The 15,810-nt window shown below is 51.4% G+C and overlaps 1 protein-coding gene across 2 annotated transcripts in view; it reads right to left on the bottom strand.

Annotated features, from left to right (window-relative positions):
• The window catches only part of CUL9 (cullin 9), a 37,374-nt gene that overhangs the window by 16,902 nt on the left and 4,662 nt on the right, over positions 1 to 15,810 (bottom strand). Inside the window, exons 6-26 of one of the 2 annotated variants that reach the window (XM_025890321.2) lie at positions 15,542 to 15,735; positions 14,878 to 15,283; positions 14,283 to 14,475; positions 11,948 to 12,155; positions 9,926 to 10,122; positions 9,325 to 9,542; positions 8,409 to 8,658; positions 8,214 to 8,319; positions 7,439 to 7,666; positions 7,075 to 7,165; positions 6,783 to 6,954; positions 4,885 to 4,990; positions 4,284 to 4,379; positions 3,825 to 4,000; positions 2,982 to 3,115; positions 2,452 to 2,631; positions 2,181 to 2,290; positions 1,902 to 2,084; positions 1,609 to 1,769; positions 1,101 to 1,329; positions 815 to 1,004 (exon numbers count right to left, since the gene is read on the bottom strand). In XM_025890321.2, the coding sequence (XP_025746106.1) occupies positions 815 to 1,004; positions 1,101 to 1,329; positions 1,609 to 1,769; positions 1,902 to 2,084; positions 2,181 to 2,290; positions 2,452 to 2,631; positions 2,982 to 3,115; positions 3,825 to 4,000; positions 4,284 to 4,379; positions 4,885 to 4,990; positions 6,783 to 6,954; positions 7,075 to 7,165; positions 7,439 to 7,666; positions 8,214 to 8,319; positions 8,409 to 8,658; positions 9,325 to 9,542; positions 9,926 to 10,122; positions 11,948 to 12,155; positions 14,283 to 14,475; positions 14,878 to 15,283; positions 15,542 to 15,735 (3,828 nt within the window). The remainder of the gene's footprint in view (positions 1 to 814; positions 1,005 to 1,100; positions 1,330 to 1,608; positions 1,770 to 1,901; positions 2,085 to 2,180; positions 2,291 to 2,451; positions 2,632 to 2,981; positions 3,116 to 3,824; positions 4,001 to 4,283; positions 4,380 to 4,884; positions 4,991 to 6,782; positions 6,955 to 7,074; positions 7,166 to 7,438; positions 7,667 to 8,213; positions 8,320 to 8,408; positions 8,659 to 9,324; positions 9,543 to 9,925; positions 10,123 to 11,947; positions 12,156 to 14,282; positions 14,476 to 14,877; positions 15,284 to 15,541; positions 15,736 to 15,810) is intronic. The other variant, XM_025890322.2, reaches the window with a different exon arrangement.

The following is a 15,810-nucleotide window of genomic DNA, read 5'->3' as shown; positions in this document are numbered from 1 at the left end:
AATGGAAATTAGAAAATCCTCAGAACTAAAAAAATACTAAATATACACAGCATAATAAAAATTTAGGCAACATCCCAAATGTCCATCAACAGCAGAAACGGTAAAGATATTCATACAATGGAAAGGAATCCACAATACAAAGAACAAAGTAGTGATACAACTGACAACCTGGATAGCCCTTGCAGACATTACAGCCACTGAAAGAAACCGAACACGGCAGAGTATATACCCTATTATTCCGTTTATATGATGTTCAAATACAGGCAAGAATCTATGGTGATAAAAGGAAGAACAATGGTTTCTCTTGGAAAAACATACTAACTAGAAAGGGACATGAAGCAAGAAGTCTTCTGGGGTGCTGGAAATGCTCCGGGGGTGGTTATGGGAGTATATGTGTATATAAAATTCATTAAGTCATAATTACTTGACTGAAAACTATACCACAAGAAAAATAAATCTAAAAAACAAAAACAAAAAACACCTGAAACTGAATGCAGCTAAAGTAATGTTGAGAGGAAAATGAATAGCCAAACATTTTTACTTGGAAAGAAGCCTAAAAAGGGTAAAAATTAAGTAAGCATGCAACTTGAAGTTAGAAAAGAAAAATGGAACAAATCCACACAAAAGTGAAGGCAATGATGAGAGACATTAAGAAAGCTCTAACCCACCTTTCCCCCCTTCCCTAGGAGACTGCTGTCCCTAGAGACCGTTTTTCTTCGTATCTACGCACTCCTGTCCACAGGGCCTCTCCTCTTCCTCTCCTGCCACCCCAAGTCTCACCCCAATCTCCAATCGCCTGTCCCTATCTCCTCACTCTGGCTGTAGAAATTGGAGAAGCGGTCAAGGGCATCACAGAATTCAGTGGGAAGGCACTTTCTGGGATGGTACAGGTAGCAGAGTGGGGAGACCGGCCAGCAGCGTGGTGACAGGACCAGTATGGAAACTGTTGGACTTGAATCTTCGATAAATAGTTCTTTCTCAGCCTCCTCTTCCTCTGCTTCCTCCTGAGAGACAGAAGGATTTCAAGGGCTCTTGGGCTCCCTTCTTTGGTCTATAGTCTTTTGCTCTCCTATTCACCCACTCATCTCCCTTGCTCTTACCTCCTCCTCTTCCAGGCCCTGTTCCTCCTCATTCTCCTGCTCCAAGAGCAGCTTGTCGAGCTGCTGGAGCTGGTAGACGTGAAACTGGCGTTGCAGCTCCTCGGAGGTGCTCAGGCTGCGCAGCATCTGCTGGGGGAGGCGGTTGGGGAAGCAGAGGCCGATCTGCTCCAGCACAGCCCCCTCCAGCCAGCTCGAGCCCAAGCTCAGGAGACGGTCTGCCATGTAGTGCCTGCAGCACACGGAGAACAGGGCCGAGCCTCAGTGCGGCAGCTTGGCCCGGCCCCCCGCCTGCCCCTCCAGATTGTAGGTTCCTCTGTTGCGGCAGGCTTGGGTCACAGGCCCTGCCTCCCCTCTCCCTCCCTACTCCCTTCCACCAGTGCCTCGGCCATCTCTGTATCTTAATCTCTCCTCTCCACTGCCTCCTCCCCCCTCTTCCCACCAAGACTCAAACCTTCACCCTCTCTAGACTCCAGGCCTCCCCTCCCCTACCTCTCAGACCTGCACTCACTGGTAGAAGTGCTCAAAAGTAGTGGCCAGCTCCAGGCCAGAAAGGACCATGATGGGCTCCAGGTGCCGCTGAAGCCGCCCCAGCATTTCCACTCCAGGGGCTCCGCCAACCAGGCCGCCCTGGATCTGCTGGTCGATGTGCCTGGCAAACTGCTCACTTACCTGGGGGCAATGGAAAGGGCACCGGCCAAGCATGAAGAGGGCGTGGAGCAGGAGAGTAGGGGGTGAGAGGAGGTGAGAGGCAGAGAAAGAGGCGAGCTTGCACCGGGTGACCAGGAGGCCGGGGGTACTCACGTGGGCAGCAGTGAGGAAGGACTGCTGGAGCAAGGCGCCCGAGAAGCCACTGCGCAGAGCCAGCGTGAAGGCTGCCCGAGGCCCAAAGAGCTCTGAGCCTGCTCTCTGCAAATGCTCATAGAGTTTACAGTATCGAGGCACAAAGTCGGGGGCCCTCCAGGCTGCGGCCAGGAACCTGCTGACCTGAGAAGAGAGAAGGAACAGCAGATGCAGGAGGTTGGCCGCTGCCCTGCCTCCCCCACCCCTCCCCGGACCAGACTGCAGCTTCCTTGCTCTCACCTGCTCCTGCACCACGCTCAGCCAGCACTGCGTTATGTTCCTCAGGCTGCTGCTTGGAAGGGCTGCTGAGGGCCCAGGGCTCCGATCCCGGCCCTTACTGTTCTTGCTGACTGTGAAGAAAGAGGGCAAGGGAAGCGGCTTGGTCTCAGCCCTAGAGTAGACCCAGGGGTCTTGGGTACTGACCCCTGGAAAGGCCTAGAGCAGAGCAGTCAGAGAGAGTAAGATCCAAGACGGGGAGAAGCCAGCTCAACAGGCCATTGCTGGGACTTACTGGGCCGAGTGGATGGCTCAGGAGAAGGCCCAGGCGGGGGCTCCACATGCACCAGCAAGTGACAAAGGCGACGAACTCGAGAGGCAAAGGATGCTGCTCGACTCCGTGGGTTCTGCGAGCTCTCTCTTTGCGCTAAGTACTGATCCAGCAGCCATCCCAGGGAGCTCACACCCTCCTCATCTAAAAGAAGACAGGTCAGAAACAGGTGATGGGAAATAGGGGGACAGAGAGCCCAGGAAGAGGAGAGAGAAGGCCCAATTACACAAAAAGGTCTGGGGGGCAGCTGGGCCGAGGCTTACTTCAGCTGGAGTCTGGGTGGGTGCTAACTGGGTAGGGGTGGGGTGGAGGAGAGGATTCAAATACCAGAGTCTCAGGGAGCAGTCTCTGGGGCAGGAAGGAGAGGAACACTGAGGCGACAGGCCTTCAGGGACAAAGACAGGGACCAAGAGAACCAACAGGTGATTACTCAGGTGATCCCTGGGAATCATCACAAGGGGCTGGTTAGTGCGGCCAGGGGTCGGGACGGTTACCCGGGGAGGTGATGTTCTGCACCAGGGGGCTGACCAGGGCCTCCCAGCAGGTCTTGCCCAGTGCCTGGGCGGCCTCGTCATCAGGGAGGAAGCGATCAGCAAAATTCTGCTCGTGGCGCAGAACCCTGTTGAGTCTGGGAATAAGGAACGTGTGGTCAAGGGTTGAAGACACAAGTTTCGGGCGCCTGGGTGGCTCAGTTGGTTAAGCGACTGCCTTCGGCTCAGGTCATGATCCTGGAGTCCCGGGATCGAGTCCCACATCGGGCTCCCTGCTCAGCAGGGAGTCTGCTTCTCCCTCTGACCCTCTTCCCTCTCATGCTCTCTATCTCTCATTCTCTCTCTCTCAAATAAATAAATAAATAAATATTAAAAAAAAAAAAGACACAAGTTTCTCTGTGGCCTCCACTCAAGTGCAGTCAGCTCCCACTCTTGCTGTGCTTGGTCCCGTAACCAGCTTGCTGCCACCAGCACACACTTGTCCCCAAGCCCCCTTCCCCTGTGTCCTAGCTGCTGCCTCACCTTTCAGACTCCTGCAGAAGTCACCCACCACCTACTTTTTTTTTTTTAAAGATTTTATTTATTTATTTGAGAGAGAGAAACAGTGAGTGGGACAGAGAGAGGGAGAAAGAATCTGAAGCAGACCCCACACTGAGCACAGAGCCCAAGGTGGGGCTCGGTCCCATGACTGTGAGATCATGACCTGAGCCAAAACCAAGAGTCCAACGCTCAACCGACTGAGCCACCGAGGCACCCCCTCCCACCACCTACTTCTTAATAGTGTCCTCCTGCTGTGTTAACCTCTCCCCTCTCCCTTCAAGCCGGCCCACTGCCTGCTCCACCTACCGGGGACAGAGCTGGAGGAGGCGCTTGCGGTCCTCCGCTATGTCCTGGCTCCAGGCTTGTGCCCGAATGGTATAGAAGAGACATGTCCGGCGACACAGCTGCTCCCGGAACAGTGGCCAGAAAGTGGGCTTGGGGCCCAGGACCTCCACGCCTCGAACCCGGGTGTCGATGCCACCCTGTAACATGCACAGACTTGTCTACCACCTAAGCCACCCAGCCACCAAGCACTACCAAAAAAAAAAAAAAAAAAAAAAGCCAGGCCTCAGGTCCTGAGTTTCCCGGAGGCATGTGAGACATTCCCACATCTCTGGAACTCAACAGGCTCCTGGGCCATCCCCCCAGTAGATGCATGGCCTGAGCCTGGCCCCCACATGCTGGGGGAGGTAATCACTATGAAGACCCTGTGCCCCCCTCCCCCCACCCCCGTGATCCTCAGCTGAGCCTCTTCCCTCACCCTACCTGCTGGCAGCGCTTTATGCGGATCTGGATGATGGGCCAGAAGCGGTTCAGGTTCTCCAGGAGGATCACCCGGCTGGCGGAGGGCATCACATTCACCTGACGGGGTAGGGGAGGAGAGAGGACCGTCACCTCCGGCAGTGGGGTTGGAGGGACTATTGTCAGCAACTGACTCTTGTTTTTGTTTTGTTTTTTTTTTTAAAGATTTTATTTATTTATTTGAGAGAGAGAGAATGAGAGAAAGAGAGCACGAGAGGGAAGAGGGTCAGAGGGAGAAGCAGACTCCCCGCCGAGCAGGGAGCCCGATGTGGGACTCGATCCCGGGACTCCAGGATCATGACCTGAGCCGAAGGCAGTCGCTTAACCAACTGAGCCACCCAGGCACCCAGCAACTGACTCTTGTGATGGTGTGTGCGCTTCACTTCTGCACTGAGCCCACAGACCCGTGCAAATCTGCATGCCAAACTCTGCTCTCACTGCTTCGGAGGCAAAGCCTGCCTGGGGGAAGGAAAGTGGGAATCTTCCAGGGACTGACTCCTTTGAAGGAGGTCCTGGGACAGAAGGATGGGGAGTAAGGTCAAGGCGGGGGCACCAGGGTCCCCACCGTGTTGAGCTCAGTGCTGATGCAGCTGGCGCTGTCGCCCCCAAACACCACCACCCTGGCCGGCATGTAGCTCGAGTCCTCACTGGCCACGAGCAAAGTCAGCTGCCTGGGAGAGGGGAAAGCAATCAGTTAGAACTGGGGCCCTGGTCTTTGTTCAAAATGACTTCAACCCACCACTTCCTCCTCAGCCTGCTGTCCGTCTGCCACCTTAAGTGTCAGTCTTCCCCCGGGCCTCTGCTTTCCTCTTATCTTCCCCCAGAGTGACTTTATTTAAAACCATAGTTTCAATCAAAAACTCATACCCTAATGACTCCAAATCCACATCTCTACCCTAGACAGCTCCTCTCAGCTTTCATGCTGTGTACCAAATAGACATTTCCATGTCACACCCCACAGGCACCTCAAAGTCAACATGCCCAAGTGGAAGCGTCATCCATCCACAGAAGCCTGCTCCTCTTCCTACATTCCTCCTGGGAAGAAAACTGCCATCTCCCTAGAGTGCTCCGTCACCGTGACTTCTCCTGCTCATGGCTTCCCTCATGTCATGCCTGAGGATTCTGGTCCTTGAGATGTGTCAGTTCGCCACCCCTTCACTATTCCCATTCCCTCTGCCTAACTGAGCGCATTCATTTCTCAATGAGACCACCGCATAAACCTTCCAACTCTCTGGCCTCCAACCCAAACTCCCATAATTGCCAGGATGACTTTCTTTCTTTTCTTTTCTTTTTTCTTTTCTTTTCTTTTTTTCCTTTTCTCTTCCTTCCTTCCTTCCTTCTTTCTATCTTTCTTTCTTTCTCCTTCCTTCCTTCCTTTCTTCCTTTCTTTTCTTTTCTTTCTCTCTCTCCCTCCCACCCTCTCTCTTTCTTTCTCTTTCTCTTTTCTTTCTTTTTCTTTCTTTCTTTCTTTTTAAGATTTTATTTATTTATGTGACAGAGAGAGAGAGCACAAGCAGGGGGAGAGGCAGAGGGAGAAGCAGACTCCCCACTGAGGAGGGAGCCCAACGCGGGCTCGATCCCAGGATCCTGGGATCATGACCTGAGCCAAAGGCAGATGCTTAACCAACTGAGCCACCCAGGCACCCCAAGGGTAACTTTTCTAAACAATAATAAAAAAAATCTAGTTTTGCCTCTTCTTTTCTTAAAAATCCTTCAGTGGCTCCCCCAGTTTCGGAATAAAGCTCAAACTTCTTAGTTCACAAAACTCTCTGTGGTCTGGCTCTGCCTAGTTTTCTGGCTTTGTCTCCTGCCATTTCACAACACACACCCTACATTCCAGCCAAACACAGTCACTTAAACTTCCCTCAAACACGTCGTTGTGTTTCTTATTTCCATTTTGCACATATGCTGTCCCTCTGCCTGGACTAGCCACTGCCCTCTCTTTATGTAGCTAATTTCAAAGCTCAGCTCATTTAACCCTTCCTTCTGGAAGCCTTCTCTAGCCTCTCACTTGGCCTCAGCGTCCATGCCACCTCTTCTTACTCTTCCTGATTTTCCAGGTTAGCTCCCTAACAAGACCACAGGTTACCCGAAGACGGTACCGTATCTTACTGTCCTTATAGCCCCAGACCCTGGCCCAGGGCCTGGCACAGAGTATACATTAAACAAGCACCCATGGGAAGAGTGAATGAGAAAGTTCTCAATCTCCCTCAACACCATGCACAGGGCAGTGACACCTGTGGGAGGAGCATGTCACCAGGCTCAGGGAACGAGGATGTCTACACTGCACAAGGAATGCGGATCAATGTGTCTATCTGTTCACTGCACAAAATGGGTTTGAGTGGGTCCCTCATGCATCGGGTTTACAGAAGTTGCGTATGTGGGCGCTTGGAGAATGTGTACTGGGGTGTGTCAAAATAGCCGCGCACGCGCGTGTATATGCGCATGTGGGCATGTTCCTACCTGACAAGAACACCACGGTGCATGTGCAAGGTGATGTAGTGGGAGCCGGTGCTGCCGTTGGACTCCCAGTAGGTCTTGGGGTTGCGGTCCGTCAGCTTGCTGGCCCGGTGCGGGTTGGAGGACACCTCCACCTTCTCCCAGCACTTGTCCTCCTTCACTTCCACACTGGAGCCTGGGGGCAGGGGGGGAGGGGCGGCCGTCACAGCCCGGTAGGTGAGAGAGAAGAAAGGCAAGGGACAGGGAGAACAAATACTGGGGTGCGAGCCGGGAGGAAGCAGATGGGGGCACAAACCCTGGCAGAGATGCCTGAGGAATATGTCAAAGAAGGGGATGTTGATGGGCTGGTGGGTCCGTCTGTGGTCTTCGATCTGGCCCAGCACCATCTGCAGTCGGAACATCAGAGAGAAGCGGCACGGGGAGGAAGGCAGAATATGAAGAACATAGAGAAACATGTATGGCGAACAAGCCAAGGGCAGCAAAACACTCAAACCCTTTCTTCACACATTTTGGCAGAACAGGACCACATGGGGTAACGGTTGGGAAACAAGTGCCCCAGATTTGCTATCACTTGTGCCAAACCGGGACCCACATGGAATCCCCTTCCCCTGCTTCTGGCTTTTGTTCTCCCTCAGCTCTGGCTCCCCAAGTCTCTTCACCTGAATGCAGCCAGCCAGGATGCTGGAGGTGAGGTTACTGTAGAGCTGGGCATGTTTCTCACACTCTGTCACCAGGTCCCGAAGCTCAGAGGCCAGCAGCAGCTGAGCCGAGTGCTTGTCCAGGACTTTGGAGAGGGCGTCTTTGGCTCCCAGGCAGCAGAGAACTACAGCATAGTCCTTATGCATTGAGGCCAGCCGATGCAGAAAGCAGAGCAGCTCCTGAACAATCTGAGCCCAGAGCCAGAGAGATTAACGTATGGGACACAAAGGGCGGTCCCCAGAAGGGACGAGGGGTGGGTTTAGAAAAGCAAATGTGGTGGATGAGATTTTGGAGAAGCTGGAAAGTGCAGGGAAAGGAGAGTACCAAAGAAGGTTGGGACACAGCAGTAGGGTGCTGGGACTCCCAAGCCGGCAGAGCCTGGGCACAGCTTCGGATGCTTCTTCCTGCCAGGGCGAAGCTCTCTCAACAGCCCACCTTGGGGCCTGAGCCTTGGTCCACAACGCACAAATCCGGAAAGGTGGAGAGTCAGGAATGTTTGGCCTGGTGAGTGTGGGCTTCTCCTAAACCCAGAATCTAAAATCCAGCTGCAGCCCAAAGATTTATACTTCAAAGGCCCCAGTTCTGAGGACTCTCAGATGACATTCCTTCCTCTCCACCCCTCTCATTGTTCAGACCCACCCAGAAAGGCCACTTTGCCCTGCAGAGCCTCACAAGGTAGCTGGTGCCCCAAATGCGGCCTTTCCCTCCCCCACGCTCACACCAGGGTTCTGGTACCTCAGAGTCACTGCTAGGGCCACTGAGACAGTTGAGGCAGGGCTCCAAGACCTCGTGCCAGGGGAGGGCCATCGCCTCAGGGTGATCCAGCAGCCGGGTCATGATCCTGGTGAGGGGATGGAAATAAGCGAAGTCCCTGTAGTCTGTGGGCCCCCACTCGCCTCTGATACACGGGTGCCCCAAGAGGCCCCTCACCTCAGTGCGGTCAGCAGCAGAGTTTTGTTGGGCCCTGGGGCATCCAGAGTCCTCAGCAACAGGAGGAAGGGCTGGGTCTCCTGCTGGAGGCGCTTGAGGAGGGGCCTCACGGCACCCCCTGGGCCGCCCTCACGGCACAGCACCCGCTCCAAGCCCAGAAGGAGCTCTGCAGATGGGCCCCCCACCAGGGATCGGATCAGGCGCTCAGGGGACCCATCCTGGCCCTGGGCACCAGGGGTTTCCAGTGCTGCTGCCCGGACACATGGGAGGAAAAAAACAAGTATGAAGAGGAGTCATGCAAGTTGGTCAAACCAAGAATTGAGCAGGTCCAGAAAATCACCCCCAAATTCTCCTCCTGTTTGGAGGATGTCTGTAGTTTGTATCAAACTGTGGGGGATTTTCTTCTCTGGCCCCAAATATATAGCTAGCTGCATCTGGAAAAAAGTTTAGTACGGCAAACACTGTCATGTTCAACACGGACGTTTTTAATCTCATATAGTCATACAATCACCTGTTATTATCAAATGGTAGCTATGCTGTTACATCAGCCAATAAATATAAGCTTTTATAATTACATCCCCCTACCACCTAGCATGGCGGCTTTAAAGATTTGATTTGTAAGTAAGCTCTACACCTAACGTGGGGCTGGAGCTTACAACCCCAAGATCAAGAGTCGCACGCTCTACTGTCTGCACCAGCCAGGCGCCCCGCCTACATATATCTGGCTCTAGATATATAATTTTCCTTAGCTCTTCTAGAGTCTCCTCCTTTTGATCAGGAAGTTCTATTTAACTTAAACGCCAAAACCCTTACTCATTTCCTGAAGGTTCATCGTGTCTTTCCAGGAAGGTGCTAGTATGTAAACAGGCCAGCACTGCCTGGTTCCTCAGAAGAACCACCCCTTCCACAACGGTACCTGTGTGCTCAGGACTGCCCGGTGGCTCTGAGTAGCGATTGAGGAGCATCATGAGGATGGTGCGTGTGGTAGGCATGGGCTCTGTCCCCGGTGCTATCCCGGAGTGCCTGAACAAGGTGTCCCTCAGCTCTCGGGTTATAATCTGGTCCCCCAGAGTGTGGTGGTTGCACAGAAGCAGGTTGAGCAGGAGCAGACCATTTCTCACTGCAGAGGAGCACCTGGGAGGAGGGAGGTATCCCGGGAAGAAATGGAAAGGGAGTGAACGCAATGGAAGCAGAAAGCAAGTACAGAGGGGAGGGGGACTGTGGCTGGGGAGGGAGGAAAGGGCTCCAGGGTTCCCTCTGAGGCCAGGACATTCAGCTCCCTGACCTCAGGTCACTCCTCCCAACCCCAGGAAGGAAGGTCAGGGTGCCACTGCTCTCTCTGGGGATCTCCCTCCCCCCAATCACTTGGCCCCTCTACCAACAACAGTCAGAGAGGGCCAGCGACGTTTCATCCAGAGGTAACAACATAAAGGGAATTTCTGTGAAGCCCATGAGATGTGGGCGGGGCGGCAGTGGGGCTTGGGGCTTAGCGGGAGTTTGGAGGGTGATGCCCTGACCCCTCTGTGTTCAGCATCAGGACCACGGCTGCAGGGACAGTAAGGAGAAGGCTCTCAGCGCCTGGCCGGGTAGCTGAGTCGATGCTGGCGAAGATCTCTCTGGTCATCTGGGCATCAAACAAAGGGTGGAGAGAGTCTCGGCCAGTAACAAAAGTGGGGATCTCCGAGGAGCTGGCAATGGCCAGCATCTTCAGTGCCTGCAACGGGGATGTGGAAGCAGTTAGTTGTGGGCAGGGTCCCCACGCAGAGAGAGAGGAGAGCCAAGTCCTCATTCTCGACTCCAAACTTTGGGGCAGAGCTGTTTGCAAATAGGTCAAGTAGGAGACGGAAGAGGTCGTGATGGGATATCAACCGCTACAAACAAAAAGAGAGAGAAGGAAAGAAAGCAGAGGAAAAAATGATGCTCAATAGTAAAATCAGCCCGCCCCTTCACTTGCCAGCACCGAGGCCGAGTGGCATGGCCACCCCCTCCCGCAGCTTCCTCTGGGTGGGGGGAACCTGTCACAGCATCTAGTTGTCTTCATAGGCTTTCCTTGACATTGTCTTCCATTTCCCTGGACCATCCCTCCCCTTGCAAAACCTCCCTTCTCTCGAGTCCCAAGACTCCATAGCCTCCTGGCTGGCCTGCCTCTCTGGAGTTCCTCTGCTTAATCCTTCAACATAGAAGTTCCTGTCCCCTTCTTACTCTGCACTCTCTCCCTGGGCAACCTCATCTGCTCCCACAGCTTCAATTACCACCAATAGGCCGACACCCCCAAACCTATGTCTCTTGGCCTCCAGAGCCAGTAGTCAACTTTCCTCAACAAGACTACCTGGGTTATCTCATAGGAAGAGCGGTTGGAATTATAGGAAAAAATACTTGGAATCGGTGAACTTGCTCGCTGGTACTAGAAAGAAAATTCAATTAAGATGACTGCCATACCATTAGAGTGGAGGCTACCGTCCCTGGAGAAAGGGTTGACACTTGAGAAGAAACCCGCCAGGGACGGAGATTACAACCAATTCTCAGGACACTCTCCCTTATAAGGCCTGAACCCTCCATGCATAGGCTAATAAGCCTCATAATGAGGCTTTCTCCCTTTCGTTACCCGCCCCCCCCAATTAGCTGAATTCCATAAACCTGAAGTTATAAACAAGATGATGCAATTCTGCTACGGGGCAAGAGTTTGAATTTATGGGCAAATGTTGTATTTTGGCCATGCAATCTGAAAGGGTTAAGGCATTCTTTGAGCAAACACGGCCTAGACATGAATGCCCGGCTGCTCTTCAGAGGAGCAGCACCTAGCTGGCCCCTTACAGGAAACAGCCTCCCGGCCTCACCCTGGAACAGCCAGCTCTAAGGGGACCTGTGTTCCTGTCTGTGCTGTTGCCATTACACTGTTGGAATCCAGTCTCAGAACTGATCTGGATGAGGCCTACCCATCCCCTCAGGGACCCCAGGCTATACAGAGCATACCCTGCCCACACCTCCTACCAGCCAGCACTGTGTCTGGGGTAGTCAGGAAGTCCCTGAACGGGGCCACCTTTCCCCATCCTGTAGGCCCCGGGTGGCAAGGCTCCCACATCTGGCCAGGGGGTATTTTCTACATAAGGGTACCACTCGGATCAAAGGGTAAAAAATTACTTTGTCACATGAAGAAAGTTAGTCTCTAACCAAACACTTAACTGTAACTCAAAAGACATAGGAAATGCAACAAACCCAAAAACTCAACTCTGGATCTTCTCCCCCTACTTCTTCCTCCTCCCACATTCCCCTACTGAGTAAATGGCCTCCGCACCCCCTCTGCTGCTCAGTTTTAAACCTGGGAGTCATTCTTAAAAACACCCTTCTCCCTTTCTCTAAACACTCACTCAATCTCCAAGACTGTCCAGCTGGAACCTTCAACCCCCGTGCGTCTTTCTGTCCCAAGGTCTCTTCCCTGGTCTAAATCTCCTCCTCAGACCAGCACCTCCTCAAGATCAGCAGCCCCCAGCCTGCCCCTCTTGCCCATCGTTCTCTCCCGCCAGGCCCAGTCCACTCACCGCCAGCCCCGCCTGCTGCACCAGGACTGAAGTCTTATATTCTTGCATGCAAACCAGCACAGCGTAGATGCCACCCTCCCTGGCAAAGAGTGGGCGCCACTCATGCTTCGTCATGAGCAGGTAGAGGAGGCGCAGGGCCAGCACCACCACCATCTTCTCTCCCACCTGGTTGGTCAGCAGCTCCACCAGCGTCTTCACTAGCTTCTCTCTTAGAGAGAAGAGACATTGGAGTTCCCCATCCCAAAAGTCACACCTGACTCCCTGCCCAACCCTCTCCACCAAGACCCACCCCCCCCCCACCCCTCTCCAACCTGCTCTTCTCCTCAGCCCCTCTCCTCTGCAGGCTGACCGCCTCTGGCCCCTCGCCACGTGAAGGAGGCCATAGGGCAAAATGGTTACAAACTCTGGCTCACCTTTGCACATAAATCTAAAAATTCAATGTAATTCTAATCACAATGCCTAAAAGTTTTTTCACGAAACACGGGACAGGTAGACTCAGGCACAGGATGAGAAAATACGTAAGAACAGTCAAGAAATGTTTAGAAAGAGAGTGGTAGACTTGTGTGCTAGTTATCAAAATATAAACTCGTGAAAATTAAAACTCTAAGAAATGACAGAGGGCAGATATGGATCGCTAGATAAGGGTGGCATCCCAGCCAGTGAGAACAGCAAAGGCCATGCAACCCATGAGGTAGAAACACCTGAAACAGTTATAGCTGGGACTCTGCCTCCTTCCATCAGCATAAGGACACTGCAAACAGATTTTAAAATGTTTAGAAAATAAAGGGAAATATTTTTTATAATCCTAGAATAGGACAGACCTACTCAAAACCTAGAAGCCATTAAAAAGTTTAAAAACATTCTAACCTAAAATTCTAAAACTTTAGCACAATGAAAGACGCTGTCTACAAAGTTAAGAGAGAAGCAATGTGAGGGAGAGAGAGTCCTACAGAAATGCTGATCTGAAGGGAAGGAAGAAGTGCTCCAGAGTCCCTAGATCACAATGAGCACCGTTAAGAAGGAAAAAACTGGAATTATCTTTCTCCACAGTGAGAGAGATGCATCTTGAGGAGGTGGCCTGGGAAAGTTCTGTCTTTATTTGTCTTTTCTCATGAGCTTTATGATGACAACAACATGAATCAAATGTGCTTCAGATATAAATCCCTTTCTGTAGCCACAATTTATTATAAACAAGTTAATACCACATAAGTCATATATATGAATGGATATAGAAATATAAGTAAGGACGTTTACCAAATGTTAACAGTGACTCTCTCTGCAAAGGGCTTTCAGATTATTTTTATCTTCATAATTTTCTAATTTTTTTATAGGAGGCATATATTATTTCGTATTCAGGAAAGAGTTAATATGGTTTTGAAAAAAAAACAGCAAGATATATGAAACGTAAGTAACAGATTAATATCCAGATTGCCTACGAATCAGTAAGAAAAAAAACAAAGACCCAGTAAGAAAATGGCCAAAGAATAAGAACAGATTACTTATACAAGAAGAAACACAACAAATACATGCAAATATGCTTAACTTACCAGCACTAAGAAATTAAAACAAAGATACCAATCGTTTAAAATTCTGCCAATCTGATAGAGTAAAAAAAAAAAAAAAATTATAATATCCAGTGTTGGCAGACGTGAGGAAAACAGATCCAGTAGAACACTGTACTTGAACTTGGAGATAATCCTATTGCAAAGTCCTACGCAGCAGTGAGAGTAATGAAGCATCTCTATGTGGATGGACATGGAGAGCCCTCTCAGACATACTGAGTGTGGGGGGAAAGTTGTAGAAACATGTAGCGTGATTACACAGATTTAAACACAAACTCAGAAAATGTTCAATTTTCAAACACACTGACAAACGTAAATCTGTGGAAGGTCTGAAGAATCCACAGCAGACTGACAACAGTTGGCAAAAAGGGACTCTGTCTTTTCCTTCTATGCTCTTTTACATTCTTCAGATCTTTTAAAATGAGAATGTATTTGTGTATTAAAAAAACCTGAGAGTTAAATTTTCTATACTTCCGTTTCCTCACCCATACAATGGCATAAGTGCGTAGCATCAACTCTTCCTCAGGAAAGAAAACAGGAGGATTTAATGAGAGAACACATGTAAAACTTTAAGCACAGAGCCTGGCACAGAATAAGACCTCCAAGGATGTTATAATATTCTGTTATAATACGGCATCCTTCTGCTCAGCTACTCCTCAGGCCGACCCTTCTTTCACCCTCAGCCTTTCAAATTCCTGATATAGCTCCTTCCCACCCTACATCCTCCCACTATGGCAGCTTAAACAACCCCCCCCCCCACCATTCTAACTAACCTCAGGGATCTGTCGGGACGGACCAGAGGGTGGTCCCGCTCAGTGACCTCCTCCACAGCCTGAGAGAGGGCATAGAGCCCTGAAAGCTGCAGGTTTGTGTCCAAGCTGGATATCTGCACAGTGGCCACGACCTCTGCCACATGCTGATCCAGGGAGCTGCGCGGACCAGGACCCCGCAAGCCTCTAGCCATTTCTGAAATTGGTGAGGGAAAGGTAGTGGCTTAAAAAAAATTGAGGCTCCTCCAAGTTGGAAGTCTTTAAAGGTCAAGCCCAGCTATTCTAATAATATTCTAATACATTATTCATTCCTGTAGCTTTGCATTCAGAGCTTTTCCAATTCTGTGTGAGAGATTCAATAGCCAAACACTGAAGATGAAGATATTCTGGAAAGCGGAGCCTCCTTTTCCAGGTATATGAAGGGAGCAGTGATTGGTTAGAGATATACTCAAGGTCAAAGGAAGGAAAATGGATGCATGCTTCCAGAGCATTTTCCCATGCAACAGCAACCTTAGTCCACAGCTCTCCTCTACCCTATTTCTTGGAGGCCAGGACTTGCTCCAACTTCTTTGCCCTCCTCCCCCAGCACCTGACTCACCACTGGCTGCCTCCTTCATCTCAGGGGGCAGAGCAATCCCCTCCATCACCAGAAGCTGGTTAAACAGCTGTGAATCACTCTGTGCCACGGGGGGCTCAGTTTTTCCCTTGGCAGGTTCTGAATCTGTCTTTGGGGGCTCAGCTTTTGCTTTGGGCGACTCAGTCTCTTCTTCTGAGAAGTTGGCCTCTGACTTGGACTCCTCTTCTGGATCTGGGGTACAGGAGTGACTTCGTAAAGAGGACGAGATGCTTAGTTCATCGGGCAGCATCCCATACTTGGTGTAGATTTGGGAGTTGAGCAGGTCACTGAGGGTGCTGCCCTCAAACCGACTGCTGAGCACCTGCAGCAGACCCTCAGCGATCTCCACAGGTACAGAGAGGTCACCCAGGGCCTTGTCACCCAGGGTCTGTCAACAGAAGAGGGTACGCATTTCAGGGACAAGCAGATGCGAAGGTCTTGGGGACACAAATAGAGAAGGTGGCCGCCTCCCACCATGCCTTGCATACCAGACCTCACAGCACTTGTCTCCTTCCCTAGCAGGCCCCCCTCATACTCTCTAATCTCCAGCTCCAGCCTCCCCCTAAACACCCCCTTATCTAGAACTCCTTTAGAGAACCCCACCTCCAAACCCACTCCAAACCCAAGTATCTCAGGCCTATGATACCTCATCCAGGTTCTCCCGAAGATTCTGGAAAATTGGCTGCTGCTCACATATGTCCAGCTTCTTGATGAAGAAGAGCAGCTCCCACCACTCGGCCTGGGTCAGGTATCCCAACTGCTCATTCTTCTGGGGCTCGGGCTGGAGGTATGGCAAAGAGTAGAGCCCATCCACAGGTTTCCAGTCCCAGGAGGGAAGCACTAAGGATACAGGAACAGGGGTACCATCATCCAATGGGAAAAGAGGGCATTTCTGAATCTCTGGGGCAGCTCCTG

Source organism: Callorhinus ursinus, unplaced genomic scaffold, assembly GCF_003265705.2.
Source record: "Callorhinus ursinus isolate GAN/ISIS: 27379988/994484 unplaced genomic scaffold, GSC_fseal_2.0 scaffold22, whole genome shotgun sequence".
NCBI classification, from domain to species: Eukaryota; Metazoa; Chordata; class Mammalia; order Carnivora; family Otariidae; genus Callorhinus; species Callorhinus ursinus.
This window is presented reverse-complemented; position numbering and strand designations above follow the sequence as displayed.